The 21149-nt window shown below is 48.3% G+C and overlaps 1 protein-coding gene across 1 annotated transcript in view; it reads right to left on the bottom strand.

Annotated features, from left to right (window-relative positions):
* LOC149428927 (disheveled-associated activator of morphogenesis 2-like) overlaps positions 1 to 21149 on the bottom strand; it is a gene marked incomplete at its 5' end in the record, with an annotated part of 52136 nt that overhangs the window by 10614 nt on the left and 20373 nt on the right. Inside the window, 2 exons of the mRNA XM_089666928.1 lie at positions 2149 to 2319; positions 11785 to 11916. Of these exons, the coding sequence (XP_089523054.1) occupies positions 2149 to 2319; positions 11785 to 11916 (303 nt within the window). The remainder of the gene's footprint in view (positions 1 to 2148; positions 2320 to 11784; positions 11917 to 21149) is intronic.

Here is a 21149-nt window from a genome sequence, read left to right as displayed (position 1 = left end):
TGACATATGTTTCAAATGCTACAATTCTGGCCGTATTCAATATATTTCAATAAATAAAAATATATATACTGTATGTTGAAATGCATTTTATACTACACACTATATGAAAAATATTTTTAAAAACAAATTATATTTTATACTGATCAGTGTATTAGTGTCACTATTGATGTCAGTGTCAGTCACTCTGTCTCAGCCTGCCTCAGCTAGCACCAGATTGCCTGCCGCACAGTCCCACTATAAATCACAGATCACCGGCATTACCAGTGTAACGCCATAGCTGCGTAAATTCCAGTCTATATACCATAGTTTGTAGATGCTATAACTTTCGTACAAACCAATTAATTTACCTTTTGGGATTTATTTTGCCGAAGACATGCAGCAGAATAAATTTTGGCCTAAATTTATGAAAACTTTTTTTTATTGGATATGTTTTATAACAGAAAATAAGTATAAAAGTATATAAGTAGAAAATATTGTTTTTTTTCATAATTTTTTGTCTTTGTTTATATAGCAACAAAAAAACAACAGTGGTTTTTTGGTTACTCTGTTGGGGTCCCTAAAGGCTCTGTCCTCGGGCCCCTTCTCTTCTCCAGCTACACCTCCTCCCTTGGCCAACTCATACACTCTCACGGCTTCAACTACCAGCTCTATGCCGACCACACACAAATCTATCTCTCAACCCCCCACCTCACCCCCTCGGTCTCCGCCCGAATCACACACCTACTGAGTGACATATCAGACTGGATGTCGCTCCACTTCCTTAAACTGAACCTCTCCAAAACCGAGTTTCTTGTCTTCCCCCCCAGCCCGGACCCCCCCCCCCCCCCCCCATTGACTTCTCCATCTCATCCAACAACGCCACCATCAAACCCGCCCCGCAGGCCAGAGTACTTGGTGTCATTCTGGACTCCAACCTATCCTTCCAGCCCCAAGTCCAATCTTTAACAAACTCGTGCAGACTCCACCTCCGCAACATCGCCAAAATCCGCCCATTCCTAACTCCAGAAACCACTAAACAGCTCATCCACTCCCTCATCATATCACGACTCGACTACTGCAACTCCCTCCTCACTGGCCTGCCTCGCCGCTGGTTATCCCCGCTTCAGTCCATCCTGAATACGGCTGCCAGACTCATTCACCTTTCCAACCGCTCCATCTCCGCCACCCCCCTCTGCCAATCCCTCCACTGGCCTCCAATCAGTGTCCTCCACCCCTCTCTGCCAATCCCTCCACTGGCCTCCACTCAGTGTCCTCCACCCCTCTCTGCCAATCCCTCCACTGGCCTCCACTCAGTGTCCTCCATCCCCCTCTGCCAATCCCTCCACTGGCCTCCACTCAGTGTCCTCCACCCCTCTCTGCCAATCCCTCCACTGGCCTCCACTCAGTGTCCTCCACCCCCCTCTGCCAATCCCTCCACTGGCCTCCACTCAGTGTCCTCCACCCCCCTCTGCCAATCCCTCCACTGGCCTCCACTCAGTGTCCTCCACCCCCCTCTGCCAATCCCTCCACTGGCTTCTGATTGCGCAACGGATCAAAATCAAAATCCTAACACTGACGTACAAAGCTGTCCACCATACTGCCCCGAACTACATCACCGACCTAATATCCAAGTACCGCCCAACACGCACATTCCGCTCCTCACAAGACCTCCTTCTCTCTAGTTCCCTGGTCTCCTCCTCCCATGCCCGTCTCCAGGACTTCTCCAGTGTGTCACCCATCCTCTGGAACTCCCTGCCCCAACCCATCAGATTATCACCTACTCTCCTCTCCTTTAGGCGCACCCTGAAAACACACCTCTACAGGGAAGCCTACCCCACCCCCTGCTAACTTGCCGACCTCCTCCACTCTTCCTACCACTCCATCCCCCACAGCTATCTCCTCCTGTGCCACCATTCCCTCCCTCCTAGATTGTAAGCTCCAAAGAGCAGGGCCCTCGATCCCCTCATGTTTTTTATTGTTATTGTTCTGTCATAAATACTACCTTTGCTGGCCTCTTCCTTTGAAAATGCCAGTTGCCTGGCTCTCACGACATTGAGCAGGAATGCAGATGAGGGGCTTCACCCTTTGCTCTGGGTCACCATAGGCTCAGAGTATAGAAGACACAGTGGAGGAATGTTCTAAGAGCACAGTTTTAGGGTTTGGTCCTACCATGGCCTCCATCCGCGCCCGGCGCTCCTCTTCCTCCTTCTTCTTCCTCATGTTCTCCAGATCTTGTTTGGCCTCGGTAAAAGACTGCAGGAAAGTGTCAAATATACCGAAGAACTCATCCGGCTGCATTCTGCCGTCCACCTCCCCGAAATGCTTCATGGCTTTGGAAAACTAAAAATGGAAGAAAAAGAACGGGTCTGGTCAAGGAGGGTTGCACAGGAAAGTCCTAGAGTGACCATATGGTACCGTACATATGGAGAGTCCACACACCATCTACACCGGAAAATGGCTACAAAGTCCACTTACAAAGTCCACCTACAAAGTCCACTTACAAAGTCCACCTACAAAGTCCACCTTTCAAGAAATTTTTTTTTTTTTTGGAAATTTGTGTAGGAAATTCAATATTTTCCGTGAAGCTTTTTTCTGCTGGTCTCAGTCTTCCTGTTCTAGGGTGACTACATTCGTTCTGCACGCCCACCCTGTGTATAGGAAGTCTGCCTGTCCTCAGAGGGACTAGGTGCAGACCCATTCAGCTCTATGGGAAATGTGGTATGCATAGGGCGGAGCATGTGACCAGAAATACCGGCACTGCTCGCTCCATACTGGAAGGTTGGTACGGCAGAGAATACACTTCAACAAAGCGAAGAGATTCCAAATCAAATAGAGTCCCCACTTAAATCAGAGTCCCCATTAGAGCTCTCTTATATCAGAGTTCCCATCAAAGCCCTCTTTATATTGAAGTCCTACCTTACATCAGGGTCCCCATCAAAGTCCCCTTACATCAAGGTCCCCATTGGAGTTACTCCCTTAAATCAGGGACCCCAACAGATTCCCCCTTACATCAGGGTCCCCATCAAAGCCCCCCCTTATATCAGGGTCCCCATCAGAGTCCCCTTACATCAGGGTCCCCATCAGAGCCCCTCTTATATCAGGGTCCCTATTAGGGTTCTTCCTAACATTAGGGTCCCCATCAGAGCCCCCCTTACATCAGGGTCTGAATCAGTGCCCCCTTTACATCAGGGTCCCCATCAGAGTCCCCTTACATCAGGGTCCCTATCAGAGCCCCACATCAGGGCCTCCATCAGAGCCCCCACATCAGGGCCCCCATTAGAGCCCCTCTTACATCAGGGTCCCCATTAGGGTTCCTCCTAACATTAGGGTCCCTATCAGAGTCCCCTCTTACATCAGGGTCTCAATCAGAGTCCCCCATTACATCAGGGACCCCATCAGAGCCCCTCATATCAGGGTCCCTATTATGGTTCCTCCTAACATTAGGGTCCCCACCAGAGTCTCCTCCTACATCAGGGTCCCCATCAAAGTCCCCCTTATATCAGGGTCCTTATTAGGATTTCTCCTAACATTAGGGCCCCCTTCAGAGTCCCCTCTTACATCGGGGTCCCCTACAGATTCCCCCTTACATCAGGGTCCCCATCAAAGCCCCCCCTTACATCAGGGTCTCCGTCAGTGCCCCTCTTATATCAGGGTTCCTATTAGGGTTCCTCCTAACATTCGGGTCCCCACCAGAGCCCCCTCTTACATTAGGGTCTGAATCAGAGCCCCCCTTACATCAGGGTCCCCATCAGAGTCCATGTTACATCAAGGTCCCCAACAGGGTTCCCATTAGGGGTCGTCCTAACATCAGGGTCCCTATCAGAGCCCCCACATCAGGGCCCCCATCAGAGCCCTTCTTACATCAGGGTCCCAATTAGGGTTCCTCCTATTATTAGGGTCCCCATCAGAGTCCCCAAGTCGCAGCAGTGTGAACCGAGCCTTAAGGTTTGTTTTATCTTCGTCATGAAGGGGTCAAAGTTACAACTTTGTAAAAATGTTTTAGAAATACATTCAAGGTATGATAATGGGGGCCAATGGCGGAGAACAGGGATTTGCTTCCACAATAGAGACAGTTGGGATCCATGTGACACTGTCCACCTATCATTGCTGGAAGTCTTCTGCTGAAATATCACGCTCTGGGTTGGGCCACCATGGCGGGTATTGTCCTGGGCCGGTCTTGGCAGCACTGGATGGCAATGGTTGTGGATATTCTATACACTGTGAACGGCTGGGAGCCTGCTGCACAATACATGGACTTTTATGGGGTTTTCTCCTCCACTGTAAATCTGCCTCTCCGGCCGACCCCCCTGATCAGACAACCTCCTGGGTAAACCTTCTTATCTTATCCTCTGAGCCTGCTTCCCCATTAACCTGGCTGCCATTAATTACCGGGGGGCTGACCTGTGACAAGACCAGACGTGACCTCTGACCCCCCCCCACACATGTCACAATGTCAAGTAAATGTTTGTCTAAAGGGATTATGTCACACGTGAAGCATTTACTATAGAACATTACAATGCAATAGAAGATTAACAATCGTGCTGCCATTGCTGAGTAATAAGAAAACAAGTGATTTAAGGCAAGCTGTGAATTCATCGATTTTCTTTCCTTCCACCACCAGGGGGGGGGTTGTTTGCGGGGAGCCTACCCTGCCGGCAGAATACCACGATTAATTCTAGTGGTTATAGACACGGGCAGTAATTGAATGATAAAAATCCTAACTGGCTGGTTTTGCTCAAATTGATCGATGGATCGCCTTGGTTACATTCGATCTGGCCATAGATGGATGGAATTTCGGCCGGTCTGATGAACCGGCTGAGATTTGATCCATCTATGGCAGGCTTAAAGTTTATCTAGACCCAAGGACAAAAATGTCCTATATTGCAGCTTACTAGTCCTTAGATGTTGTGGCTGCTTTAGTTTTCCTATTATCACAGCTCGAACCGTTGAGCCAGTGGGATGCGCCATGCTGGTCCTGGGTTCCCAGATGAGAGCACGGAGCCTGGGAAACATGGGGGGGTTTGGGTGGAGTGGGGTGACGAATGTACCGGGGGGATGTGGAAGCAATCTACAGCCAACAGTTGGCTTGGCAGGTTAAAGCCAGCCATAGATGGATCAAATCTTGGCCAGTTCAGCAGGGACCAGCCAAGATTCGATCTATGGGCGGGCTGGTTGTACCCAAGTTGATCCATGGATCGATTTGGGTAAAACCAGCCTGTTGGATTTTGTTGCATGTGATTACTGCTGGTGGCTATAGCCACCAGTGGTGATCATTGTGTTCTGCGGCAGGGAAGGCTTCCCATTGGCAGAACACAACAGCTTTGTAAGAGATATTTCCCCCATCAACACTGACTATGTATGGATTTTGAGAGGACCCCTTGCAAAATTAAAATAAAAAAAAAAAAGACATGGGTTCCAAAATCAATATCAGATCCTTAGGTTTGGTATAAATGTTAAGTGGAACCCCAAGCCAACATTTTTTTTTTCTGTTAAATGGAATGGGGTCCCCCCAAAATCCATAGCAGACCCTTGTCCAAGCATGCAGCCTGGCAAGCCAGGAATCCCCTTCCTGATGAACGAGCACCCCCCCCCATCCTAAACCATACCAGGCCACATGCCCTCAACATGGGGTGGTGGTTTGGGAAAGGGGCTCCCCCCAAAGCACCTTGTCCCCATGTTGATGGGGACAAGGGCCTCTTCCCCACAACTGTGGCCTGTGGTTGTGGGGGTCTGCGAGTGGGGGCTTATTGGAACCTGGAAGGCACTTTAATAAGTAAGCCCACATATCCAAGCACCCCCCCCATGCCTTGTGGCCTTCTTAGTGCTCCTACTCATTCACCTAAAAAAACAAAAAAAAACAAAACAAAAAAAAAAAAAAGCAGTTTTTGACAAGTCCTTTACTAAAAAAAAAAAAAAAGCTCCCCAAAGTAGATCCAACATCAATCGCGATGCACCCGAACGAAGAAGAAAACCCCCGCCACTCGCTGAACACTTCCGCTCCCATGTCCCGTCACATGACAGGTAAACATGGGGACAGGGTCATTAGTTGACATCACCAGATAACCCCGCCCCCCAAGTTTACCTGTCATTTGGTGTGTGACGGGTCACGGGATACTGCCCGAGTGACAGAGATCTCTGAATAACGAACATTTTGTCCGAATTTAGATTAGTAATGTAACAAATTGTACGTCTAATAAACAGAGACATGAATGGGACACCCCAAGAACCCCCTTTACCTCCTGTTTATAGAGAACCTCATCCTCCGGCGGGACAATTCCCATGGTGACCGATTTCAATAAATATTAATATCTGTATAAATATTTAAAAAGTTCAGAAGACTCGGGCTGGTTTGGACAACTCCTCGTCTACTGTCACTTGTCCCCCGGACTAGAACATTACTCATCAATCCAGGAATGGTGACCCCATTCTCCGCCGCTGGGCGCGTTATTTATGGAATCAAAGAGCCGCAACACCACATTCTGTACACACTGGACTCATTCAACCGTCAGAAGAGATCTCATTGCTAAACAATCGCCCCATTTAAAAGACAGACGGCGTATTGATGGGGCGTCCAGGAGAGCCAACCCTGAGCTTTGCTTATCCTGAATACTGCGAGAAATATGTGTGATTATTAAAGAGGAAAAGAACGTCTGATAGACTTACAGAATGATACATTGTATCCAGCTATGATTGTAAGAATGATAGAGAGATAAAGAGATAGATAGATAGATAGATAGATAGATAGATAGATAGATAGATAATAGATAGATAGATGATAGATAGATAGATAGATAGATAGATAGATAGATAGATAGATAGATGATAGATAGATAATAGATAGATAATAGATAGATAGATAGATAATAGATAGATAATAGATAGATAGATAGATAGATAGATAGATAGATAGATAGATAGATAGATAGATAGATAGATAGATAATAGATAGATAGATAATAGATAGATAATAGATAGATAGATAGATAGATAGATAGATAGATAATAGATAGATAGATAATAGATAGATAGATAATAGATAGATAGATAGATAGATAATAGATAGATAATAGACAGATAGATAGATAGATAGACAGATAGATAGATAGATAGATAGATAGATAGATAGATAGATAGATAGATAGATAGATAGATTATAGATAATAGATAGATAGATAGATAGATAGATAGATAGATAGATAGATAATAGATAGATAGATAATAGATAATAGATAGATAGATAGATAGATAGATAGATAGATAGACAGACAGACAGACAGACAGACAGATAGATAGATAGATAGATAGATAGATAGATAGATAGATAGATAGATAATAGATAGATAATAGACAGATAGATAGATAGATAGACAGATAGATAGATAGATAGATAGATAGATAGATAGATAGATAGATTGATAGATAATAGATAGATAGATAGATAGATAGATAGATAGATAGATAGATAGATAGATAGATTATAGATAATAGATAGATAGATAGATAATAGATAATAGATAGATAGATAGATAATAGATAGATAGATAATAGATAGATAGATAATAGACAGATAGATAGATAGACAGATAGATAGATAGATAGATAGATAGATAGATAGATAGATAGATAGATTGATAGATAATAGATAGATAGATAGATAGATAGATAGATAGATAGATAATAGATAGATAGATAGATATATAGATTATAGATAATAGATCGATAGATAGATAATAGATAATAGATAGATAGATAGATAGATAGATAGATAGTAGATAATAGATAGATAATAGATAGATAATAGATAGATAGATAGATAGATAGATAATAGATAGATAGATAGATAATAGATAGATAGATAGATAGAGAGAGTGACTGGGTGGTAATTTAAAATTTAAACATCTCTGGTACAGAGACTGATGTATTACATGTTACCAACCCCTGCACTTTCCATACTACTGAACTCTAAACTTTGCATTACTTACTATTGATGTCTGAACTCTGTGCAATTCTTTCCTGCGCCCTGAACTCTGCTTTACTTACTACTGAGCCCTGCACTCTGCATTACTTACTACTGAGCCCTGCACTTTTTGTAATGTACTACTGACCTCTGAACTCTGTTACTTACTATTGGAGCCTGAACTCTGTGATACTTCCTACTAACCTCTGAACTCTGCATTACTCACTACTGACCTCTGCACGCTGTGTTACATACTATGGACTCCTAAACTCAGCATTACTTACTACTGATGTCTGAACTCTGTGCAATATTCTCCTGACCCCTGCACTCTGCATTATTTACTACTGACCCCTGCACTCTGTGATATCATTGACCCCTGCACTCTTTGTACCATACTACCGATCCTGCACTCTGTGATATCATTGACCCCTGCACTCTGTGTAACAAATTGCTGACCTCTGCACTCTGCATTACTTATACAGGGAGATCGCCACCTTTCCAGGACACTGAGTGGAGGTCAGTAGAGGGGTGGAGGACACAGAGTGGAGGCCAGTGGAGGGATTGGCAGAGAGGGGTGGAGGACACTGAGTGGAGGTCAGTGGAGGGGTGGAGGACACAGAGTGGAGGCCAGTGGAGGGGTGGAGGACACAGAGTGGAGGCCAGTGGAGGGATTGGCAGAGAGGGGTGGAGGACATTGAGTGGAGGTCAGTGGAGGGATTGGCAGAGGGGTGGAGGACACTGAGTGGAGGTCAGTGGAGGGATTGGCAGAGGGCGGTGGAGGACACTGAGTGGAGGCCAGTGGAGGGATTGGCAGAGAGGGGTGGAGGATACTGAGTTGAGGTCAGTGGAGGGATTGGCAGAGGGTGGTGGAGGACAATGAGTGGAGGCCAGTGGATGGATTGGCAGAGAGGGGTGGAGGACACTGAGTGGAGGCCAGTGGAGGGATTGGCAGAGAGGGATGGAGGACACTGAGTGGAGGGATTGGCAGAGAGGTATGGTGGACACTGAGTGGAGGTAAGTGGCGGGATTGGCAGAGAGGGGTGGAGGACACTGAATGAAGGCCAGTGGAGGGATTGGCAGAGTGGGATGGAGGACACAGATTGGAGGCCAGTGGAGGGATTGGCAGAGAGGGGTGGAGGACACTGAGTGGAGGTCAGTGGAGGGATTGGCAGAGAGGGGTGGAGGACACTGAGTGGAGGACACTGAGTGGAGGCCAGTGGAGGGATTGGCAGAGAGGGGTGGGGGACACTGAATGGAGGCCAGTGGAGGGATTGGCAGAGAGGGGTAGCAGACACTGAACGGTTGGTAAGGTGGATGAGTCTGGCAGCAGCATTCATGATGGACTGGAGGGGGGAGTGGCCTATGTAAAGGTCATCCAATGAGGAGGGAGTTGCAGTAGGCGAGGTGAGACATAACCAGGGAGTGAATTAGGAGCTTTGTGGTGTCATGGGGTAAAAAGGGGCATATTCTGGAGATGTTGCGGAGGTTGAGGTGCCATGATCTGAACAGGAATTGAATGTGGGCCTGAAAGGATAGTTCAGAGTCCAGGGTTACCCCCAGCACCCCGGCATGCAGGGATGGGTTGATGGTGCTATTGATCCTGACTGAGATATCAGGGGAAGAGGCACGTGGGGGGAGGTAATATTCTGAGCTCAGTTTTGGATAGATTGAGTTTCAGGAAGTGGAGTGACATCCAGTCTGATATGTCTGTCAGTAAATCGGTGATATGGGAGGAAACTGATGGGGTGAGCTGAGGAGTAGAGAGAGAGATTTGTGTGTCATCAACATAAAAATGGTATTGGAAACCATGGGAAGCTATCAGCTGACCCAAGGAAGAAGTGTAGATGGAGAATAGGAGAGGTCCAAGGACAGAACCTTGGGGGGACCCCGACAGTAAGAGGAGTAGGAGAGGTCCAAGGACAGAACCTTGGGGGGACCCCGACAGTAAGAGGAGTAGAAGAGGTCCAAGGACAGAACCGTGGGGGACCCCGACAGTAAGAGGAGTAGGAGAGGTCCAAGGACAGAACCTTGGGGGGACCCCGACAGTAAGAGGAGTAGGAGAGGTCCAAGGACAGAACCTTGGGGGGACCCCGACAGTAAGAGGAGTAGGAGAGGTCCAAGGACAGAACCTTGGGGGGACCCCGACAGTAAGAGGAGTAGGAGAGGTCCAAGGACAGAACCTTGGGGGAACCCCGACAGTAAGAGGAGTAGGAGAGGCGGAAGTAGAGTTGGAAGTGACACTGAAGGTGCGGTGAGATAGGTAAGATCTGAACCAACGGAGAGTCCAGACATGGAGACCAAGTAGATTTTTTCGAGGAGGAGGGGGTGGTCAACTGTGTCAAAGGCAGCAGAGAGGTCCAAGAGCAAGAGTACGGAATAGTGACCATTGGTTTTAGCCAACGGTCACATCGAACTTCCTGTCCTGGTGACAAGAAAAAGATTTGCCAACTTCTTACCAATAAAAGTGGATGTTCACCGAACAAGAGCATTCTCCCGAAGAGGATTATACTGTATACTGCCTGTGAGTGACCATTACCGACATGGGGGGACGTTAGAGTGTAAGCTCCTCTGGTGCAGAGACTGATGTGACTGTGGGGGGAGGGGGCATTAAAGTGCAAGCTCCTCTGGTACAGAGACTGATGTGACTGTGGGGGAGGGGACATTAGAGTGTAAGCTCCTCTGGTACAGAGACTGATGTGACTGTGGGGGAGGGGACATTAGAGTGTAAGCTCCTCTGTACAGAGACTGATGGGACTGTGGGGGAGGGGATATTAGAGTGTCAGCTCCTCTGGTACAGAGACTGATGTGACTGTGGGGGAGGGGACATTACAGTGTAAATTTTTTGTTTATTAAAAATCTTACAAACAGCATAATAAAAAAACATATTTACATATATACAGAATAAAATATAAATATTATTATTATTATACAGGATTTATATAGCGCCAACAGTTTACTCAGCACTTTACAATATAACATATATATAAATATATATAATTAAACAAAAACATCTTACTTCAGCATAGAAAACATAGAAAAAAGGGTTTTTTCCCGTAAAACAACAAAACAGAACCAATCATTTTAATATTACTATAATTATCATCTTTATATTGCATCTTAACAAACCCATCCGTCACCTAAACCCCCCCTCAGGCGCTAAGAAACGATGAAACATTGATCCCATACATGCCGCCTTTTTTCAAAAATCTGATGTTACAAAAATCTAGGGGACGTGAAAGGACAGAAAGAGAAGCCACGCCCCCAGAGACTGACAGACAGCAGCTACGGGGACCTGACATTCCTCCACACCTTTGTCCAGGCTCCCGGCCGCCACCTGTCCTTCTCAAGATCCCGAATCTTCCCAACCTCACCCAGAATGTTGTTCACCACCACCTCGACAGGAAGGACTTTTTTGCGAATGGAAACCTGACACCGTGCATTCCACGTGTAGTAACGGACTACTAAGCTAACTAGAAAAAGTGTCTCAAAATCAAAGTCCCGGTGAGTCTGAAAGGCTCCGTAAGACCACTCTGCGTAACTTAAGCGGGAAAGGAAAGGGATACCCAGAGTCCCACCCACCTGCTTGTAGACTTCTATACTGAAGGGGCACTGAAGCAAGAAATGATCCATCGTCTCCTCCACCCCACCGCACTCCACTCTTGGACAAAGGGATATTAGAGTGTAAGCTCCTCTGGTGCAGAGCCTATGCTCAAGTCTATGGACTCTGTCTGAGAGACTTCATATCATTCGAGGTGTATCTTCTCAGTCACGACAGGATGGAGAGTAAAGGGCAAGTGTGTGTGTGTGTGTGTGTGGGTGTGTGGGTGTGGGGGGGGGGGGGGTTGTACCTTATCCCGGGCCTCGCTCAGAAGGTCCTCCAGTTCCGAGAAGCTGAAACTGGCCACAGTGATGAAGTCACCCATGACTGGCACAAAGCGGTCTCCTGCCTCCCGGTAGTGCCGCTTTTGATACTCCAACTCCTGCAGAATGAAGAAAGGGTTAATTCCAGAGCAAACTAGTTATGAACTACTAATTATAGCACTTTAGGATGAACTGTTTTATGAACAAGTGATAATGTTTGAAAAGAAACTTATTTTTAAGTACAGTATAATTGGTAAACTTCTATGTACAGGGTGGTAGCCATAGTTGCTCATTACATACTGCCTCCACCTTTGCAGTGCTATACAATGGCCATGTTTTACTGGTTCCTCTCACCATGGGAGTCTTTGAGTCTTTATAAAAACAATGCACACCCTGTGTGGCTGTTATATTACACTATATAGTCAAACGTATGTAGACCTCTCCTCCAAAGGATGGAGATCGGGTGTCTCCCATGAAGGGTCCATGAAGGGTCTTTCTACATCATACAAAGACATTGTAGACAATTGTGCTCTTCCAACCTTGTGGTGACAGCTTGGTGAAGGCCCTTTTCTGTTCCACCATGACTGTGCCCCTGTGTACAAAGCCAGATCCATAAAAACATGGTGTGACCAGGCTGGTTTGGAGGAACTCAGTCCTTCACACTGTCCCCAACCCTTTGTTTTGGAATAGGAGGTCTAACAAGCTCATATTTGCGATGGTCAGATGTCCAACAACCTTTGGCCAATTGGTGTATCTCAGCAGTAATTAAAGAAGAACTAAATTCACTCAATCAACATGAACTATTATTAATCCTTATGCTGCTAACATCGGTAAATAGATAGGAAGGTATATTAGGTTTACTTGTTTTAAAGTTTTATTTTCAGTGTTTTCCTGGTTTCTGGCCTAGGCCTCAATGATGTCATACATCCCGGGAGTCTTCATGGTGGATGCAGGGGCGTATTAACCACAAGGCAAACAAGGCATTTGCCTAGGGCGGCTTTTTTCAGGGGGGACAATGCCAAACCCCCCCCCCTGAACGAAAGGGATGGAAGAAGGGACACACGCAGCATGGGGACCAGGTGGGATCCGGGAGAGGCTGCGGGCTGCTTGATGGTGTATGCAGAACCTGACTCTTGTTCCTGGAGAGGTTCAGAGCTGTGAAGGTGAGTGTCTTCTCTGTCTCGCAGGGGTGGGGGGGGTGGCTTGTGTATGGGGGGTAGTAGAATGTTCTCTTGGGTGGGGGGGGGCTGCGGTGTTGTTGGTCAATGTCAGGTTCTCTTTGTGGGGGAGGGGGTGTTAGTCAAGCTCAGGGACTCTCCATGGGGGGGCGATTTTTGTGTTGCCTAGGGCAGCAGGAAACCTAAATGCACCACTGGGTGGGTGGGCTTTCTACGCTAAGCACTCCCTCCTGTCTGCATGCCTGAGCTCAGGGCAGGTGGATTCCAGGAAATAAATGCTACATGAATCATCATCTGCCCTTTCTCAGGATGGCCACAGCTAAAAAAATGGTAGGGGGGGTTGGGTTCCAATGTGACTTCTCAACAATATAAAGCATGGAGATATCATTGGATGAGTGGGTTTGCTTGGCATATGACAAAGAGTTTTCAGGTCTTGGTGTTCATAAACCGCAGAGTTCTGCTTTAAGAAAGGAAGGGAAATCAATTACAATGAGCCACTGAGAGCTCCCTCTAGTGGCTAATCTATAATCCCCTAAATTTAACACTTGAAACAAAGGGGAGAAGAGGCATATTAACCACTTCCCGTCCGGCCCATGTATATAAACGGCTGGATGGTGGCAGTGCAGGAGCGGGTTGCCGTTCATAAACGGCGCCTGCCATTTTAGCCTGTGCGAGCTCCCTGGGAGCATGCGGCACCACACCGATCACTGTACGGAACCTCTGTGTGAGGTCCCGATCATGTGATCACTGATTGGCCAATCAGTGATCACATGCAGAGTAGTAAGCAAGATGTCACTTCTGACATCATTGCTTACTACGTGTGAAATCTGTGAATGATCACAGAGATCACATGGTAAAGGGCCATTCACAACAGCCTTGTACCATGTGACAAGCTGTGACCAATCACAGCTCACACAGTATTTCTCAATTGCTGCAGGAATGCAGCCAGAGAGAAGGAGAAATGATTGCTTTTACAGCCTTTATGGGTGTAAAAGCAATTAGTGTAAAAAAAAAAAAATCTTCATCACCCCCCACAAGTGTACTGCTAGGGTGACCATATGTAAAAAAAACCCATAAATAATAATATAAAAAAATAAAATAAAAATGTAAATAACATTTTTGAAAAATTATAACTTTTGGCTATAAACTAATTTGGGTTATTTTTTTTTTTACTAAAAAGATAACTGAATACATTTTGGCCAAGATTTATGAAGAAAGATTATTTATTTGCAAACTTTTATAAGAAAAACACTTTTTTTCAAAATGTTTGGACTTTTTTCATTTATATAGCAAAAAAAATAAAAATCCCAGCAATGAATAAACACCACCAACATAAAGTTTTAGCTGCCTCAAAAAAAATGCTAAAAAATTCATATGGGGTGAAAGTGTCCGGACTGGAAGGGGGGGGGGGGGGGGAAGTGTCCGGACTGGAAGGGGGGGAAAGTGTCCGGACTAGAAGGGGGGGAAAGTGTCTGGACTGGAAGGGGGGGAAAGTGTCCGGACTGGAAGGGGGGGAAAGTGTCCGGACTGGAAGGGGGTGAAAGTGTCCGGACTGGAAGGGGGTGAAAGTGTCCGGACTGGAAGGGGGGTGAAAGTGTCCGGACTGGAAGGGGGGGGGGGGGGGAGTGTCCGGACTGGAAGGGGGAGAAAGTGTCCGGACTGGAAGGGGGGTGAAAGTGTCCGGACTGGAAGGGGGGTGAAAGTGTCCGGACTGGAAGGGGGGTGAAAGTGTCCGGACTGGAAGGGGGGTGAAAGTGTCCGGACTGGAAGGGGGGGGGAGTGTCCGGACTGGAAGGGGGGGGGAGTGTCCGGACTGGAAGGGGGGGGGGAGTGTCCGGACTGGAAGGGGGGGGGGAGTGTCCAGACTGGAAGGGGGGGGAGTGTCCGGACTGGAAGGGGGGGGGAAGTGTCCGGACTGGAAGGGGGGGGGGAAGTGTCCGGACTGGAAGGGGGGGGGGGAAGTGTCCGGACTGGAAGGAGGGGAAGTGTCCGGACTGGAAGGGGGGGGGGGAAGTGTCCGGACTGGAAGGAGGGGAAGTGTCCGGACTGGAAGGGGGGGAAGTGTGCGGACTGGAAGGGGGGGAAGTGTCCGGACTGGAAGGGGGGGGAAGTGTCCGGACTGGAAGGGGGGGAAGTGTCCGGACTGGAAGGGGGGGGGAAGTGTCCGGACTGGAAGGGGGGGGAAGTGTCCGCACTGGAAGGGGGGGAAGTGTCCGGATTGGAAGGGGGGGAAGTGTCCGGACTGGAAGGGGGGGAAGTGTGCGGACTGGAAGGGGGGGAAGTGTCCGGACTGGAAGGGGGGGGAAGTGTCCGGACTGGAAGGGGGGGAAGTGTCCGGACTGGAAGGGGGGGGGAAGTGTCCGGACTGGAAGGGGGGGGAAGTGTCCGCACTGGAAGGGGGGGAAGTGTCCGGATTGGAAGGGGGGGGAAGTGTCCGCACTGGAAGGGGGGGAAGTGTCCGGACTGGAAGGGGGGGAAAGTGTCCGGACTGGAAGGGGGGGAAAATGTCCGGACTGGAAGGGGGTGAAAATGTCCGGACTGGAAGGGGGGGTAGGGGAAGTGTCCGGACTGGAAGGGGGGAGGGGAAGTGTCCGGACTGGAAGGGGGGGGAAGTGTCCAAACTGGAAGGGGGTGAAAGTGTCTGGACTGGAAGGGGGGGTGGGGAAGTGTCCGGACTGGAAGGGGGTGAAAGTGTCCGGACTGGAAGGGGGGGTGGGGAAGTGTCCGGACTGGAAGGGGGGGGGGGAGTGTCCGGACTGGAAGGGGGGGAAGTGTCCGGACTGGAAGGGGGGAAGTGTCCGGACTGGAAGGGGGTGAAAATGTCCGGACTGGAAGGGGGTGAAAATGTCCGGACTGGAAGGGGGGGTAGGGGAAGTGTCCGGACTGGAAGGGGGGGAAGTGTCCGGACTGGAAGGGGGGGAAGTGTCCGGACTGGAAGGGGGGGAAGTGTCCGGACTGGAAGGGGGTGAAAATGTCCGGACTGGAAGGGGGGAGGGGAAGTGTCCGGACTGGAAGGGGGGGAAGTGTCCGGACTGGAAGGGGGGGAAGTGTCCGGACTGGAAGGGGGGGGAAGTGTCCGCGCTGGAAGGGGGGGAAGTGTCCGCGCTGGAAGGGGGGGAAGTGTCCGGGCTGGAAGGGGGTGAAAATGTCCGGACTGGAAGGGGGTGAAAATATCCGGACTGGAAGGGGGTGAAAATGTCCGGACTGGAAGGGGGGGTAGGGGAAGTGTCCGGACTGGAAGGGGGGAGGGGAAGTGTCCGGACTGGAAGGGGGGGAAAGTGTCCGAACTGGAAGGGGGGGGGGGAGTGTCTGGACTGGAAGGGGGGGAAGTGTCCGGACTGGAAGGGGGGGGAAGTGTCCGGACTGGAAGGGGGGGAAAGTGTCCGGACTGGAAGGGGGGGAAAGTGTCCCGACTGGAAGGGGGTGAAAGTGTCCGGACTGGAAGGGGGTGAAAGTGTCCGGACTGGAAGGGGGTGAAAGTGTCCAGACTGGAAGGGGGTGAAAGTGTCCAGACTGGAAGGGGGTGAAAGTGTCCGGACTGGAAGGGGGTGAAAGTGTCCGGACTGGAAGGGGGGGAAAGTGTCGGGACTGGAAGGGGGTGAAAGTGTCCGGACTGGAAGGAGGTGAAAGTGTCCGGACTGGAAGGGGGTGAAAGTGTCCGGACTGGAAGGGGGTGAAAGTGTCCGGACTGGAAGAGGGGGGGAAAGTGTCCGGACTTGAAGGGCTTAAAATTTGAATGCAACATTAACAACTTCATAAAGGTAAACATTACTCAGTGTACTTCCCCTTTAAGGCGTGACGCACCCTGTACTATGTACTGCACATCACTCGCCATCCTTTTCCCCGACACCAGATCCGGCGATGACATTGTGACCCCAGACGCTGCCTTGGAGCACTTCTCTCTCACAGAACAGCACACATGGCCACTTGTTAATTGTACCGATCCCCCTCACACGTGGGCCGCGCTGATTTAATTAAAATCTAATTAAACGCCAGCCTGCTTTTCCCTGCGATTATAATGACTTCATGCAGCCGCTCCGGGCGCATAACAGCTTGTGGTTTACCTTAATGAACGCCGGGCTGTGAATGACTCGACCGAGAAGGAGAATCAAGAGCGGAGAAGAATGCCTGTCACGCGGAGGTCAACCGAGACGAAGAAAGAAGGTCATACTATGGGAGTTTGTCCCAGCTCTGCTCCTGCATAAGGTTTTCTGCCTGGCACTATGATGCGTGGAAATACATGGACACAGACACGGGCTCTTTTTCCAGTTTGTACAAGTCTGATATAGGTCACAGTTTAATCGTAATTATTATTTTTTTAATTCACAGAAGGATTCCAGGTATGGATTTTTTTTTACATAGTTGCATTAGTCCAGCTTGGACCAATTATGCAGATGTACCACCCTCTAGTGGTGCTAGAAAGTTAGGAAAATGTATTGGCTCACTCAGTAGTCGGAGTGAGCATGTCTGAGTAGCAAGGCTGGATAACTCAGAAGTTTCAACCTCTATTGACTCCCCCTGGTTCTGGAGGTCCATAGAAGCTATCAGAAGCTAGTGGGCGGAGGGGTGGAGACCTAGTTCTGCATATTTATGGGAATCTGACCAATCCCAGTCATAAGGTCTTGGAAATGTGGGAAGACTGGCCCAATAAATAAGGAAGAGCCAGCCAGCAAGGGGAGTCAAGTGAAGATAGATTACTGTTGGTGCTGTTTTGTAGCCCGGGAGGGGACCCCGGAGAAGGGGGATTCTGTCCCTAGGCTGGAGGAAAGGAAAGGAGGCTGGCAGGAGAAGCTCCACTACCCTCGGGGAAGGACAGCCTGCAAGCGGGGACAGAAACTGGCTCAGTGAGAGGTGCAGCTTACCTAGACCTAGAGGATACAAATACCCCTGGGGCCTACAGGAGAGAGGGCTGCTGGGTGCAATACATAACCAGTTCTCCCTGGGACAGTGCTGCAAGCCTGTCTTGGAATCTCTTTCTCCTGGATATCGTTCAAAAGACAGCCAGATGTATGGGTATTTCCTAGCTGGGGTTTGAAGAGATTTCACATACAGTGAAGGAAATGACTAATTTGCATGTTCATGAGGGAAATAAGTATTTGATTTCCTTCACAAAACATGACTTAGCACTTGGTGGCAAATCCCTTGTTGGCAATCACAGAGGTCAGACGTTTCCTGGAGTTGGCCCCCAGGTTTGCACACATCTCAGGAGGGATTTTGGCCCACTCCTCTTGGCAGATCCTCTCCAAGTCTTTAAGGTTCGGTGGCTGACATTTGGCAACTCGAACTTTCAGCTCCCTCCACAGATTTTCAATTGGATTAAGGTCTGAAGACTGGCTAGGCCACTCCTGGACCTTAATGTGCTTCTTCTTGAGCCGCTCCTTTGTTGCCTTGGCCGTGTGTTTTGGGTCATTGTCATGCTGGAACACCCATCCATTCCTTCTCCAAACATGGCGAGTTGAGTTGATGCCAAAGACCTGGATTTTGGTCTCCTCTGACCACAACACTTCCCACCAGTCCTCCTCGGCATCATTCAGATGTTCAGTGGCAGACTTCAGACGGGCCTGGACATGTGCTTTCTTGAGCAGAGGGACCTTGCGGGCACTGCAGGATTTCAGTCCTTGTCGGCGTAGTGTGTTACCAATTGTTTTCTTGGTGACTGTGGTCCCAGCTGCCTGGAGATCATTGACAAGATCCTCACGTGTAGTTCTGGAATGATTCCTCACTGATCTCATGATCATTGACACTCCACGAGGTGAGATCTTGCATGGTGCACCAGACCTAGGGAGACTGACACTTGTTTTGTGTTTCTTCCATTTGTGAATGATTGCACCAACTGTTGTCACCTTCTCACCAAGCTGCTTGGCCATAGTTTGGTAGCCCAGTCCAGCCTTGTGTAGGTCTACCATCTTGTCCCTGACATCCTTGGACAGCTCTTTGGTCTTTGCCATGGTGGAGAGTTTGGAATCTGATGGTTTGATGGCTCCTGTGGACAGGTGTCTTTTATACAGGTAACACAATGAGATTAGCAGCACTCCCTTTAAGAGACTGCTTCTAATCTCAGCTTGTTACCTGTATGAAAGACACCTGGGAACCAGAAATCCTGCTGAATGATAGGGGATCAAATAATTTAACTTGGTGTGTCAGGGTGGTAGAGGTATCAACACAGTCAAGACTAGTGTTAGAAGACTAGTGTTGGTGAGGAGGCGCACTGGACACCCTGGCTGCCATTGTGCTACATGCTGGGTGTCCAGTGCGCTCCTGTACCTTTACGAAGGGGTGGGCTCCCTCAGGTCCATCTGCCCTTGGTCTATCCATTAAATACATGTGTCTCTACTATGGGGGCTCTCAAAATTTGTAGAGTTAGGAGTACAGAATATCGGGGTGCCATGATGAGGCTCTGTAGCTTACGCATGTATTTGCAAATGTGTGCTAACTAAACCCGTTTTTAACTCACACTGCTAGACAGGTTAATTCGGTTTGTTTGCAGGCTGGTTGGCAAGTTGAGCCGGGAAATTCTGTCTTTTGTGGTTTGACCTGCGTCGCCCGTCCATGTGTTCCTTGCCGTGAAGGCCAGTTATAGACTGGGGCAGTGGCAATTTTTTGTACTAGTGTTAGAGGACCCCTTTACACCGGGGGCTCCTTAGGGGGTGCGCCACATTTATATATTTATTTAAAGCTCTGCTATGTACTGTAAATGGAAACATGCATTGAATATAAAATATACTTTTAAGCATTTCACTTCCACCTGTATATCTGAAAATACATAGGAAAGACCTCGGTTCCTCTATAAATGGGTCCCGGCTTTGGTTTGGGAAGGACTCAGAATAATACGATAGAAGATATTTCGTATTCTTTCTTCCGTGGAGTAAAATAAATTGCGGTTTCCCAGTAATGGAACGGACGGGTTGCCTGCACAGAGGACAATGGTCTCCTTGTATTACAGGAAAGTGAAACTCATTTGGAAGGTGGTGCGGGGTCGCCGTGAATGAAAGACGTACACACACCACTGGCAGACTAGGTGGGCCTAATACCGCTTAGATTTGTTCTGGATGTTTGCGGTTCTTTCGTGCTGCAGGCCACCCCCCCCCCCCCCCAGGGGCTCATTAATTGATCTGGTTCTCGCTCAGCGCGCATTCGCGGCTCAGAATGAAGGCATTCTTCTCTCTGTCTGATGAGCGCGAGTTTTAACCGGCCATTATAATTCAATTAACAGGGGAGGTCAGCGCTTCCGTTTCACTGCTTTACTGTGATAATTGCGGCAAAGTCTAATACGCCATTCCCTGGACGCCAAGAACAGTAACTGAATTCTCCCAGTTTCAGGTTTACAATACTGGTCATTCAGTAGGAATTGGGGCAGTGAGACTTCTCTTCCTCCACCTTCCAATTCCTTGGGGCCTGAGAAGATCATTTCTACAAGAGAATCAAAACACGAGAAAGGAAAAGTTCTCCGGACCGCACACACGTCTCTGCTTTCCAGAACTGCAACGCACCTCTCCAGAGCATGAAAACTGTACTGGAAGTCCCTGTTTATTTCTGTGGTTGTCATGCCCATTACTGTTCTAGTGATTGCTTTAAAGGCGAAGCCCACCCAAAAGTGATATTCTAGTTATGGATGTCGGATGGGCTGACTCAGCCTCTGGTGAGTGTAATCTCCCAAGCCCATCACATTGGGCCAGCCACATCCAAAAGCCAAGCACAGACGTATCCTGTACCCTAAACTTTCAGGAGATCCCATAGAAAGAAAGCCAGATGCACACCATTAAAACCTTCTTCTAGACCAGGGGTGGGCAAACTTTTTGACTTGAGGGCCGCAATGGGTTCATATATTGGACCCGGGGGCCGGACCAAGAGTAGATGAATGATGTGTATGTGTGAATTAATATAAATTAAATTAAAATTTGTAACATTAAATGTTTAGATTAATTTAAGGTAGAAAAGCATAAAAAGAGTTATTTTACAAAACTTTTATGCCCCCCACTAGCTGCTGGCCGGCCCAGCCACTACCATGCCATCCATAGTAAGTATAGTAATATTCCCCCATAGCAAGCAAAGTAATTAATCCCCCATATAGTAATTCATCCACCATATAGTAATTCATCCCCCATATAGTAATTCATCCCCCATATAGTAATTCATCCCCCCTATAGTAATTCATCCCCCCATAGTAATTAATC

Source organism: Staurois parvus, unplaced genomic scaffold (assembly GCF_062004578.1).
Source record: "Staurois parvus isolate SC_StPar_1 unplaced genomic scaffold, SC_StPar_1.0 ptg002918l, whole genome shotgun sequence".
NCBI classification, from domain to species: domain Eukaryota; kingdom Metazoa; phylum Chordata; class Amphibia; order Anura; family Ranidae; genus Staurois; species Staurois parvus.
This window is presented reverse-complemented; position numbering and strand designations above follow the sequence as displayed.